The sequence below is a fragment of the Coffea eugenioides genome, chromosome 6, assembly GCF_003713205.1.
Source record: "Coffea eugenioides isolate CCC68of chromosome 6, Ceug_1.0, whole genome shotgun sequence".
NCBI classification, from domain to species: Eukaryota; Viridiplantae; Streptophyta; class Magnoliopsida; order Gentianales; family Rubiaceae; genus Coffea; species Coffea eugenioides.
Window position 1 is genome coordinate 1,675,762 of NC_040040.1, and position 14,103 is coordinate 1,689,864.

The window sequence follows — 14,103 nt, forward strand, 5'->3', positions numbered from 1 at the left end:
ACACTAATAATTTCCTTTTCTTCCCTGAGCCAAACAATATTTTCAATATTTCTTCTTCTTTTTTTTTTTGTAGTTAACCCAAACAAGATCGATGGAATCCGCTTTTTTTTTTTAAGAGTCCTCTTTTTTAGAAGGTACAAAAAAGAGGAACCCTTTTATTTCTTAAAAAAGAATAACGATTGAAAGACAATTAAACGATCCGAAAACATTCTAATAATGGAAAGCTACAAGAAAGGAGCAGATAGGCTGGCCCTGAATCTACATGCCGCCTATGACTTCATTTCCCACCTAATTCAACAACAAATGCTACAAAGTTATCTCTTTCAGAAGAATATGTGGGGAAGCTCATGATTTGGTTGTTTAACTAACTCAACCAGCTACAATATTGTCTTCGTAAAACAAAAGTACAATGACCTCCAGATCATCACACGAGCATGTTAATTTATTGTTTACTCTAATTTGTTTTTTTTTTTTTCTCATAATATACACTTTTCCTTGCCTTGTACGCGTAAATGGACAGGCTTAAAGCGTTAAAATTGGGTAATGACTCGAAAGAATTGTGTGTTTTCTCAGGGTCCTTCCTCTCGCCCCGGCAGACGCCATGTCCGTTTTCCAACGCCTCAAATGGTGTGCTGTAATCTTTTCCTTTTCCGTCGGGAACGTTTAATTAAAACGGGGACCCAAACAGCACACTAGTGGCCACCTTAGCAGCGTCAGCCGGTGCTTGCAAATTCCAGCTGTCAATTTGCACTCACAAATCAAAAGGCCGGCAGCACCCCCGACTCCAAAGGCACGAAGCCCCACTAATGATGGGCAATCTAGAAACATCCCCGGTGAATTTGGGATAAAAGTACAATTCCAGCCCCCTTGTCAAAGTGGGGTCCGTTTGGATAAGTACTTTTTAGGTATTTGAATAAAGTTTGACAAAAAAAAAATAAATTTAACTCTACTTTCTTTTTTTTTTTTTGGTTAATCCTTCCCCTTCTTCCCGTACTTTTTCCATCCAAACAAATTCTAGGGGCAAAAAGTCCCAGTGGCCCTCAAACTATTAGCCGGATAAAGTTTTGGCCCTCAAACAATTAAAAGTAAAGTTTTGGCCCTCGATCTATCCAAAGTATAAATTATTAGACCTTCTGTCAAATTCAGCAGTTAATACCGACAGAATCTACGACCACGTGAAAAACACGCCGAAATACGAATGGCATTTTTGTCCATAAAGAGCTGTCATCCACTTGGTGAAATGGGATTTCTTCCTGAACTTGAACAAAAAAAACTCAATTGCAACCAAAGAAGTTGCTGAACTGGAAGCATGCGAGAAACCAACATTCGCTTTTTAGAACTAGAGCCTGCACATCAAAATTCCAAAAAAAAAAACTAAAACTTGGCAAGTTTTTCCAACCTCCCAAAAAAAAAAAGCCAATAAAGCTATGGTTCCACCAGGTCAAGACACAAATAAAGACGCTTTAAACATGGATGCCTGCAATCTTTCACTTTCAGTTGCCGGACCCAGATCGTGAAAGCCCTTTTGGACGATATGATATACTACTACTCTAATTCTTTGGTCCTCTCGCCGAAAAACGAAGTTGCTGAGGAACCGTGATGAGGAGGGCGAATAGCAGAGGAAGATGATGCACTAGGTATTTGAATAAAGTTTGACCAAAAAAAAAAAAAGTTTAACTCTACTTTCTTTTTTTTTTTTTGTTAATCCTTCCCCTTCTTCCCGTACTTTTTCCATCCAAACAAAATTCTAATTCTAAATTTGACAGTAAAGAAGACTCTTACACACTCTTCTTGCCACGGCTACTGCTACAATCACCATTGTCAATGCCACCCAGCCTCCTGCACACACACACTCTCTTTCTCTTCCTTTCCCCCTCCTTCTTTTCCTTCACTCTCATTCTGTCATATTCTCTTATTCCATCCATTCCTTCTCTCCTTCCCTATGGGCAAAAGTGCAGCCGACGATGGTGGATTGAAGTGAGAAATGAGGAAGAAGAAGAAATGTGATAAAGAAAAAATTTACGTGTTTTTTTATATTTTAAGATATGTATTTTTAAAAATTTTAGGTAATTTTTTAGAGTTTTTGTAGAAAAAATTAAAAAAAAAAACTTGTCTAGTAAAAACAAGCCTTCCAAATAGACCATTGGACTTTTGACTAGTATTTAGTTAATCTTCCATGCATTTCCATAGGCATTTTTTATCCTCTAAAGTGATAATGCTAGATTCATTAAAAATTATAATAAATGTATTGAATTTTAGAAAGACAGGAAATTATTCAAAATTTAGTAATATGATTATATACATACATGCATAAATATATACACACACACATATGCACATGCACACACTTTCATATATATATATATATATATATGTGTGTGTGTGCGTGTGTGATTAAAGAAAAGAGAAATCAAGTGGATAGATTAAATTGAAATTGTAACGGTAAAATAATGGAATAGAATAAACCAGTGATAAATGGTAAAATAATAGATATGTGTGTGTATATATATGTATGTATATATATATATATATACCAGTATTTTGACCCGTGCTATGCACGGGATTATATTGCAAATCAAAATAATATTGTATATATTTATATATTGTGGTACAGAATAATATATATATATATATACTAAAAATTTTAAAGAAGTGTATGCTTAACATGTTGAAAAAATTTTAATTTAGAATGATTTACATGATAGAGGAATTGTTAACATATTTAAGGAGAGAGTTAGGTTGGATGGTAACGTGAGAAGAGTTTTCTTGAAAAAATCAATTTATCAGTACCCGACAAAATATATTATGTTATACTCATATATCAAAACTTATAACATAAAAAATAAGTTATAACCAATTTATTTTCTTCCATTTTTAGAAAAAAAAATGTTTCTCCTGTCTTGTATCGCTAAAATTGTTGACTACATTTAGATTAACATTTTTCATAAACTTTAACGTATATTTTTAAAAAAATCTATGTAATATATGTTTTTAGAGTTCTCAAAATTATTAAAAATTACCATCATTTCCTTCTTCTCTTATCTGCCAGTTAGTCATGAGATGCCTCCTACGACTTTTGTATATTCTATATGGTACCACTCTCTCTATTATTTTTTTTGTCATCTCTGTCATATCCCTACAATCCATTTTCTTCTTCTCTCCTTTCTCCGCTCATCCTTGTAACCCACATTTCTTCTTCAACTTTTCTCGTCACTTTTCAACTCCTCACCATTTTCTTCCCTCCCTCCTCCCCCCATACCCAACCTCTAAATTCATACTCCTGCGACCGAATATATTTAACTGTACCTATCATAATGAAAATATAAAATTGAAAATTGATTACAATGGTTGCAATTATTAGTATCTAAAAATGGAAATGAAAAATTGATAATATCTAGAATATCCTCAAGCACTACAATCAATATATATATATTTAACATAGCAAATACATATTTACACATGAAGACAACAATAAGAATACATAAAATAATTAATGATACCAAAAGTTATCCTTAATGTCTGGGTTTTGCACTCTTATTCAAATCTAATCAGGGTCAGATATATACAAATTAGGGTCGAATGTTCTATATTTTTTCCTTAAACTATAATGTTACTTTTTTAAAAATTTTTGGTAGAATTGGCGTTGTTATTATCATTATTTTTATCAAAAATGAATATTTCAAAAAAAATGTCCACGTTAAAAGGCTAGTACTATTTTGTTTTTTATTTAGTGATTTCATAATTTAAATTTCATAAATGGTACCATTCTTGATTTTTTAAATTAATGACATTATTTCCTTGTTGTTTTCTATTTAATTTTGCTCTTTTACTTAGGATTACTAAGTTAAAAGATAAAATATTATCATTTACTTTTTTACTTTTACTATGTTTGGGAATATTTTTTCTTTATTTACTCTCCCACTAATAAACTTCAAACCAAATTCCTATATAAGTGGACCCACTTTTTACTTATTTAAATTAGAAAGGCATGGAAGCCACTTCTTACTTAGGAAAATATTATTTGCACTCTATTTTTTATTATTTGCAATTCCACCATTTGTTTTATCATATAGTCTAATTAATGAAAACTATATGATCAAAATGATTATTGAAGTGTGAATAACAAAAAATGGAGTGTAAATAATCTTACTTATTTAAATTAATAAGAAAGCATGAAAGGATGTTATATTTGTTATCTTCTGTTATGGTCTTATAAAAGTTTTAATTGGAGTAGAATCATAAATAACATAAGGCAATCGGAAACGTGATAGGTCGAAGTTCAAATAGGATAACATGCACATTAACCAACAGTTTGAAATGAAATGATTTTAAAAAATAACCAACAATTTCAAATGTAAATAGTAGATGTGGAAGTTAAGGGAAATATATTTTATAAATTAAATTAAATGTGAAATGCTAGAAAAACAGAATTGATAGTGGGAAGATGCGTGGAGGTTTATTACTAAAAATCCCTTTTCAAATTTATATAGATATAGATGGTTCTTAGTTCTAACGGCCAAAAAGAAGGAAAAAAAATAGTTGTTACCAAAAACAAATCATCACAAAATGGATATATGACATAAATACAATATTTAGATATGTAGACGTGGTAAGAAGGGTGAACATCCAGTTCGCATAACAACGATACGTCTAACTCAGTGACCTACCATAAATAATTGAACATTATTTTATCTATTATCTATTAGATATATATACGTGTGTATGAAGCCAAATATGAGTGTGTATATGATTAGGCCAAATGATAAAACTTCTGAAAAATCGTTCACAGATCCTTTTATGATAAATTATGATCTAATAGACAAGACTACTCTTCGCTTGTTTTTATTTGTTTTTGGCACAAGTATTTAAAGGTAATTATGTGTTTCGTTTTTCTATTTTCTTTTCAAATTTGTGATCGACCAAAGATTTGTATATGCTTTATTTATATGCCGTGAGATAGATTTTTGTTAAGTTTGGTGATGATTCTTTGCAGTAGCGGTAATTTATAGTACTTGAGTGTGTGTGTGTTTGGATAGAATATTATTTGAAATATTATTTAAAATAATTATTGTAATGCTTTTTTATGATGAAATGTATGTGATATAAAAAGATGGGTTAGAAAATTTGTTTATGATGCAAATAAAATATTATTCAAAATAAATTGCTATCAATCATTTACATCATAAATATATTTTTTAACTCTTTTTTTATATAATTAATCACTTTTTCATTTTACATATATCACATGCAAAAAATACTATAGTAGTTATTTAATCACTTTTTCATTTTACATATATCACATGCAAAAAATATTACAGTAGTTATTTAATCACTTTTTCATTTTATATATATCACATGCAAAAAATGCTACAGTTGTTATTTCAAATAATACTTTCCAAACACATAATTAAGAAGAAGGCTTTGCAGTTTGGATCTTTTTATGATTACTTTGTAACTAGTGTGAATACCCGTCTTACGCACGGTGCTGATATTATTGAAAAAATGAAAATAAAAGTTTGAAATATGATATAATGTGTATATAATATCTGTCTAACAATAGTTTGAAATATGATAGAATGTGTATATTATTAAAAAATTACCTTTTTTCGGAAGATATATCCTGAAAAAAATAATAGAAATTTATATTAGAAAATGAATGATATATGAATAAAAATGAATGTAATTAAATGTTGTTAAAATGAAATACTTACAAATATTATGTATTCGATTTGATAATCTTGCATGAAAGTGCGAACACTCTTCACACCAATCAACTTTTAGTACGAAAGTCAAAATTGGTGATTTAATTAATTCTGTTAAATTTTGTGGAATGCGTACTACAAATGAAAATGCACGATCTTTGCATGAATTGATTCGTTGGTTGAACAACCTATCACCATTGTCCTGAGAATTAAGTACGTGCAAAATTCAAAATTAGTGTATTGTTTTTACATAGTTTATAAATAGCATTATAAAAAATAAACATATATCAAGAAATTCTACCTTCCTTTGTAATTCTCAAAATAAGAAGCATCACAACCAAATACAAATCGTGCATGTCTGTCATGTAGATTAAGATGCATGTTACCACTGGAATCTTTGATTTGTATGTTAATATTGTACCTGTTTGACAAATAAAATGTTATATACAATACAGAAAAATTTGTTGAAATTAAAGGTATATGAAATTAATTACCTAACAACAGTGTCGACCACGTCATTACAATGCATACACACTGTTTTTGAAAAATGACCTTCACATAGTTATCCACAATTTTTGCATAGCTCATAGAACATGTTTTCTATGTTAATGCTCTGAATGTAAGCAAGTATTCGAAAATATTTAATCTAGTAAGAATGAAAGAAGGTATATGTTATGATTATAAATTTAAAAAATTTGTGCATAATCTATATCTATATAAATTTGAGAAGGGATTTTTAGCAACAAGCCTTCACAATCCTTCCCACTCTCAACTCTATTTTTATAGCATTTTACATTTAATTTATTTCGTAAAAAACATCATGGGCACATTACATCCCCACGTTTTCCTCAAACAAGAAGTTAACTCCAACTAAACACTCCCACGTTCCCTCAAACAAGAAGTTAATTCCAATTAACTCTCCTCACACATCTTCCCACTACAATTAAACCTCTTCCAATCCAATTCCATGATAAGATTGAGAAGTTTAACCTAATAGCTGATGATTATTAATCAAAAGAAACTAATAATGTTTCGGTTCCCTTTTCTATTTTTGTTCTGTCCTTCCTCTATCAAGTTAACATGATTCTGTTTGTCTTCCCAAACAAACCTCAGAAAAATATCATACCTACTACAAAGTCTAATCTGGATGTAATTGCGAAGACCTTTTTCTATCTATCCTAATTGACACAATATTCGGACAAATAACTTTAGTATTTTCCTTTGCAGGGCGTAGCTTGCTTATTAGTATTACTGTGCCACTACTGATTCCCATAAAGGTAATTCAATTTATTTTCACTTTATTTTATTTAATTTTATAGTTTATCAATAAATATAGCACATTGTGCAGGACCGTCACTTTATACTATTCGAGCAAGCAAATTGTATGTCAATTACTACTTGGATTTTGCTCAATACCTACACAGTTGGTAAGTTTTACAAATACCAAAATATTAAATTATTAATAATATTTCATATTCTTGCGAATATATATTTGAAAAATTTGCAGGTTTGAGAATGATAAATGTGCACAGAAATTAGTGACGTGGTTGCGGTCATGCAGTTTTATAATGTCCCAAGCATTATTGATATCAAATGCTAAGAGAATATGGATATCCGAATATGCAGTTATACCTACGGTACAATTCCTCTCAATTAATTAAGTAATGAACAAGTATCTACATGTAGTTTCGAATTAATAATTGTAATCTATACATTCTTTGGATTGTTTTAGATTAAATATTTTCGAATACTTGCTTACATTCAAAGTATCAACATAGACAATATGTTCCATGAGTTATGCAAAAATTGTGGACAACCATGTCAATCTCATTTTGCAAAAATGGTGTGTATCCATTGTAATGACGTAGTCGACACTATTGTCAGGTAATTATTTTCATATATTTTGAATTTTAATATAATTTTTACATCATACATCACAATTTCTTCTTAACAGATACAATGTTAACATAGAAGTTAGAGATTTCAGTGGTAACCTATACCTCACTCTTCAAGACAGGCATGCACGATTCATGTATTGTTGTGATGCTTTTTATCTTAGAGATTTAAAAATAAAGGTATACATTATTTATATGTATATATTTTTATACAATATTATTTAAAACTGTCTAAAACAAAAGATAATTTTGAATTATGTATGCTTTTAATTGTCAGGAAAATGGAGGTGCATTGTTCGACCAACACATTAATTCATGCAAAAATCGTGCATTCTCATTTATAGTTGAAACTCCACAAAAATCAACAGAATTAATTAAACCCCTAATACTGGCGTTCATACTCAGAGTTGATTGGTGTGAAGAATGTTCACGCCTTCGTAGAAGATTATCAAATCGAAGGCAAAATGTTTATAAATATTTCATTTATTTATCAAATTAAACATTCAATTATATTTAATTGGACCCTTATATCGCTCAATTTATGATATAGATTTCTATTTTTTTTCAGGATCCAATCTTCATCAAAGTGATAGTTTATAAATAATGGAGATGTTTTTATCATATATTGAATTATTGTTACAAAGTTTCGTTTTTTTAAATATACTTTCATGTGCCCGTGATTATAACATTTTACTATTTTTAGATTCCTCTATAGATTGTAATTTTTTTCAAAAATGTAATTTACTGTGCGTAGCACGGGTATTTATACTAGTTAAATTAAATAGAGTAAGTTTACCGTATGCATGATTGTATATTCGGATATCCATATTTTTTTTTAATTTGCTATTGATAATGCTTGTGATGTTGTAAAATTGCTTGACCTCAACCACATAACTAACTTTCGAGCACATATATCATTTTCAAACCTATAATTTTTTGAAATACATGTTGATAAGAGTATGAAACGATATTAAAAGTTTGATGTAGTATTACTGATGGAACTCACCAATTGCGCATGTATCGAGCAAAATCTAAATTGTGATTGATATACAATTTGCTAGTTTCAATTGTACAAAGTGATGGTCCTTCATAGTATGGTTATATTCGCTAAAAAACTATTCAAATTATATAGAGTATAAGTAAAAACATTTGATTTACCTCTGAAATTTCGTATGCAAATACCACATGCTAGTAAAATATTATTTTTTGTAGCAGACTGATATTATAGAATTTGTAATATATTCAATAACTTGATACTCAAATCACCGATGAGTCAAAATTTACCTAAATAAGCTTTACAGTGTCCTAACTCCTTGGAAAAAAAAAAGCACTAAATACTCCTAATTGGTGTTGCAAGTTACGGCAACGTGCCAGTGGCATATAAGCCTAATTTTTTTTTTTGAGTCAAAATCTAGTCCTAATTGGTTCTGTTGTTTCTTGATCATGTTATATGCTTTTGAATTAAAATTGTATTAAAATAGCATGTGAATGAGCATTTGTTTTTAATTAAAGAGTAAAAAGAATTTAAAGTATAAAAAACAAACTATAAACGGTTTATGAAATAGATTATGAGAAAGTTTTCAAATTTAAATTTAACTGGTGATAGGGTTGGTTATAACTCACTACTTTTTATGTATTAAAATAAATACAAAAATTAATAACCCACTACTTGTTCCGTTCTTGGAATTTTTTTTAGGGTTAAATATAGTAAGCCCCTTAATTTTATATTTAACTGCACTTTACCTACTCAACTTTACATTTAGTTGTACATTTGTGATTTTTTTGAAACGTGATTGTAATTTGCAAAACTCATTTATTGGGGTGGTTATAGGGTTAGTGTGGTGACAAATATTTCTTAATTATAAAAATATAATATTGTATTAAAATAGCATAGGAATGAGCATTTGTCTTTAATTAAGGAGTAAAAATGATTTAAAGTATAAATAACAAACTATAAACGGTTTATGAAGTAGATAATGAGAATGTTTTAAATTTTAAATTTGATTGGTGATAGGGTTGATTATAACCCAATACTTTTTATATATTAAAATAAATACAAAAATTTAGAAAAAAGAATGAGAAGTTTGGAAGTTATTGAGAGGGTCTCTGCTAAAAATCACTTCTGCAATATATATAGATATAGATATATATTCTCTAACCGCGTGGGAGTCCATCGTGAACCGACTCCCCCGGTCACCCCCATCCCAACTCTCACACTTCTATTTCCAATCCATCCCACCCTTCCTCGTAAACCAATCCCCATCCACTTTCTCCGCCCCCAACATTCTCTTTATTCTACTCGTCTTCTCTCCCTCCCTCCCTCCCCCGGTCACCCCCATCCCAACTCTCACACTTCTATTTCCAATCCATCCCACCCTTCCCCGTAAACCAATCCCCATCCACTTTCTCCGCCCCCAACATTCTCTTTATTCTACTCGTCTTCTCCTCCCTCCCTCCCCCGTCATATCCTCTCTCTTAACACACCCAGGGCAGCTGTCTGTGTTGGTTCGTATCAATTATGAGGTTTTTCCAATGGTAAGGAGTAGTAACAAGTAAGCAGCAGGGCATCAATCAGGAAATCCGGTTACAAATATCGGCACCAATTGCAGCTGCACGAGTAGCATAGCAGTGACCAGACTAGAAACAACCCCATGACATGAGAGCTAGTTTCGACCGCAACAACCCATCATCACACGGAGTCATGAGATTTTCCTATTTCGCTCCTCCTTTCTTCCTCAATTTTCTTCTCTCTAACACTATCATCGGCCGCTCGTCTCCTCTTATTGGTGCCAACCACACCTCCGCCCGCTTCTGTTCCCGATAAATTCAACTCCCTTCTTCCTTACATCCGCTCACAGATCAAATCTATTTTTCTCATTCACACACGCAACTCTCATACATACACATCAGTTACTTTAGATAGACAGATTTAGGGATTCTTTTTTTTAAAAATTTTTTTTTTATCAGAGGCCATACATACAGTTTGATTATACCATGGAGCCCAGCACAGCTAAGCCCAGCTTCTTGAGAAATATTCTACTGCGCCTCTTCTTGTTCTGCGTCTTTATACTTGGCGTCCGCTTTGCTTACGTCGTCACTATTCGAGGCGAGTCATGTGACCTTGGCGACTTTTGCTTCTTCTCTCTGCCCGATCATTTGAACAGCTTCATCTCCGGCGCCGGCCAGTTTGCCGCCAAGTCCTCCTCCGCTGTCATCTCCGTTGCAAAATCGGCTCCTGCCAAACCCCATAAGCTACCCGATCTCTGGGCCACCAGGGGTTTCCAAAAGGCCGCCCAATTCTACTCCTCCGTGTTTCAAGATCTCATTTCCGAGGGATTCCTGACCCCTAATTCCAAGGCCCTCTGCGTCGAGACGCCCACCGGTGCCGATGTTTTCGCTTTAAAAGAGATCGGCGTTGTCGACTCGATTGGGATTTTCAAGAAGGCTTCCAAGCCCTTGGTGATTTCCGGTCAGGCGATCAAGCAACCGTTTGGGAATGACAAGTTTGATTTTATATTCTCCGGCGCCGGAATGATTGAAAAGTCGCCGAAGCCTGCCGATTTTGCGGCGGAGATTTGCAGGACACTGAAGCCCCAGGGGTTTTTCGTGGTTCACACAGGTTCAAGAGATACTTATAGTCACAATTCATTCCTTGATTTATTTAATTGCTGTAAATTGGTAAAGTTTAGGGACATTGATGGGTTTGATTCCAAGTTGCCCTTCGTTCGTGAAATTGTTATGCGGAAGTATTCAAGTGAAAACGGGGAACAAATTCTTGGCCTTGGGGTTCAGGACCCCGGTGGCAATTCAGCTAATAAATGCTTTGTGCCGGATTACAAGCAACAACTGATCCGGAAAGCAGAGCCTTTGATTGCAGAAGAACCAAAGAAACCTTGGATTACATTGAAGAAGAACATACAGAACATTAAGTACTTGCCGTCAATGGTCGATATTAGCTTTAAGCACAGATACGTGTACGTGGATGTTGGCGCTAGGAGCTATGGTTCGAGTATCGTCAGCTGGTTTAAAAAGCAATATCCAAAGCAGAATAAAACCTTTGAGATTTACGCCATTGAGGCTGATAGGCATTTTCACGAGGACTACAAGTACAGAAAGGGGGTCAAGTTGTTGCCCTTTGCTGCTTGGGTGAAGAATGAGACGCTGTTTTTCGAGATTAATGAAGACCCCATTGATAAAGACGTAGTGAAAGGGAGAGGGATGGGTCGAATTCAACCTGTTCAGTCGTCAACTGGTGTGTCTGATGGTAACGTGGATGAGATTCAGGGATTTGATTTTGCTGCATGGTTGAAGGATACCGTGTCGGAGAGGGACTTTGTAGTGATGAAGATGGATGTAGAAGGGACCGAATTCAATTTGATACCAAGATTGATCGAGACTGGAGCTATTTGCTTAATTGATGAGGTCTTTCTTGAATGCCATTACAACAGGTGGCAGAAATGTTGCCCTGGCGAAAGGTCTTCCAAATATGAGAAGACATATGGTCAGTGTTTGGAGCTTTATACTTCACTTAGAGAGAGTGGAGTTCTTGTCCATCAGTGGTGGTGATGGTTAAAAAGCCCTTGTAATCCTTTGTGACTTTATTTTTTCACTGAGTCTCAGTTACCTACCCAAACGTGCCGTTTATGTCTGTTTTTTTTGCAAATGAAGATTTGTAGAAGCTCTGTTATAGTTTTTGTTTTCCGTGTATTTCATTTTCACTTGTATTTATGGTAGTTGAAAAAAGAAGTGCAAATATATCATGCTTTGATTGGCTTCAGCGGTGCTTTGGTTCATCTCTTTTTTCCAAGATTTTACTGTTGCTTGTGAAATTCCTACAGAATTCCGGTTCCTTATGCTTGAACTTTGTGATTGAAGAATTTTCGGGAACCTCTCAGCTTCTCAGCTTTGCCTCATTCTTCTTGATCCTGAACTCCTATGCTTCCCGCCAATTGGTTATTACGTATTCAAAGGTCCTGTTGTTTCTGCGAGGGTGTCTTAACCTTTGGTGGTAAGTTTTACATTTCCAAGCTAAAAGGATGGATGGATGTTCTGAACTAGAATTATTGACCTTATAATGATGAACGTTTTTTCTTTCTGCACGTTTCAGTTTCCTTTTTAACTTTGCATTCCTTACAAACTTAAGTTTGCAAAATTTAGTCCTAACCATATCCGTTTGGGTTGCTATTTTCCGGAGTTTCTGTAAAAAAAAATGTACCATAACAATTTGATATACGTGAGGTAGAAAGATAATTGAAAAATGCGCTAACAGAAAATGTACAATTTTTTTTTTTAGAAAAGTTGCTTTCCGAACATGTCTAATATTCTAACTTTTTATTTTGAAATCATCATGTTCTCCATATAATATAGTCACTTTTATGTACAAAAATATTAAATTTCACATTTTTAGTGGCAAAAATAGATATACATTGCGTTCAATCTTATTTTACTAGGAAAAAAATTTAGTTTAGATCAGTACTATTTTTTTAGGGGCAAAATTGAATATGAATTTGGTCATTTGTTTAACTATAAGTGGGATCTAATTTTTTTTGCCTTTAAGAAAAAATGACTATAAATGGATTACGTGATGAATTGCAGGGTAAAAAGTGATCGAAAGTCTATATTGGGACCAAATTTTATCGACATAATTTATAAGTAATGTAAAGTTAATATTTAAAAAATGAAGGATGAAAAAATTTATTTAATGATTTGTAAGGGACATTTTGAACAATTTTTCCTTTTTATACTGTAGTGCTTAAGTTAAAAAAAGGACTGCCGTGGCTAGTGGCAATGTTAAGATCCTAAGGTGAAAAGAGGTTAATCTCCGACAGCATATAGTATGCAGTAATAATGAAGGTTTATGTAAAATATACATTTTTTTTCTTATGTAAAATATGTTTTTAAGTTTAAATCATACTCAAATTTAACAATAAAAATCACTTTACCAATTTGTGTTTAGAAACATCGACAGAGTTTATGCTTGGATTAATATTCATATTTTTAATATTTTTGTGAAGGGTAGTGATTAATGCACTAGAAAAAAAGAGAATTTTGTAGATTTTGAGGGGCAATGCACTCAGAAAAGAGACCTCTAAACGAGGAGCAATTCTAAGAATTTCTAAACTTTCCAAGTCTAAAAAACAATTTTTCCAAAGTTGAAGGGGGCAATTACACACCCTCAACAACATGTGGCTGCGCCGCTGGGTGTGGCATGATATTAGTGAATTGTCATGAAGCATCCTTAAGAAGTTGCCATGGCCTAATCCCCATGATTACTCTGCTTAAAGAAGAGATTATGGACCCCCTGATTCATCATTTGTTTTGATTCGACTAGATTTCCGTCATTCACGATTGGTGCTGTATAGTCTACCCGAGTAAATGACGAGTGCTCATCTGCTTCATCCGCGTTGATGACCCAGTCGCCTCATGTTGCTGCTTTTGGTGACTTTGAAAGGTTGCTGATTTACACGGAGCATTTCTCCTGCGGATTTTAGAACCTCCTGATTCAT

At 32.8% G+C, this 14,103-nt stretch overlaps 1 protein-coding gene across 1 annotated transcript; it reads left to right on the forward strand.

Moving 5' to 3' along the window:
- The first annotated feature begins 9,949 nt into the window (after positions 1-9,949).
- On the forward strand, positions 9,950-12,374 carry LOC113776212. Its single transcript, XM_027321319.1, has one exon. The coding sequence runs from the start codon at positions 10,592-10,594 to the stop codon at positions 12,161-12,163; it is 1,572 nt and encodes a 523-aa protein (XP_027177120.1). The 5' UTR covers positions 9,950-10,591; the 3' UTR covers positions 12,164-12,374.
- The last annotated feature ends 1,729 nt before the right edge of the window (positions 12,375-14,103 follow it).

Excerpts from the sequence above, each read along its gene's own strand:
- LOC113776212 (XM_027321319.1), top strand. The coding sequence starts at position 10,592 with ATGGAGCCCAGCACAGCTAAGCCCAGCTTCTTGAGAAATATTCTACTG.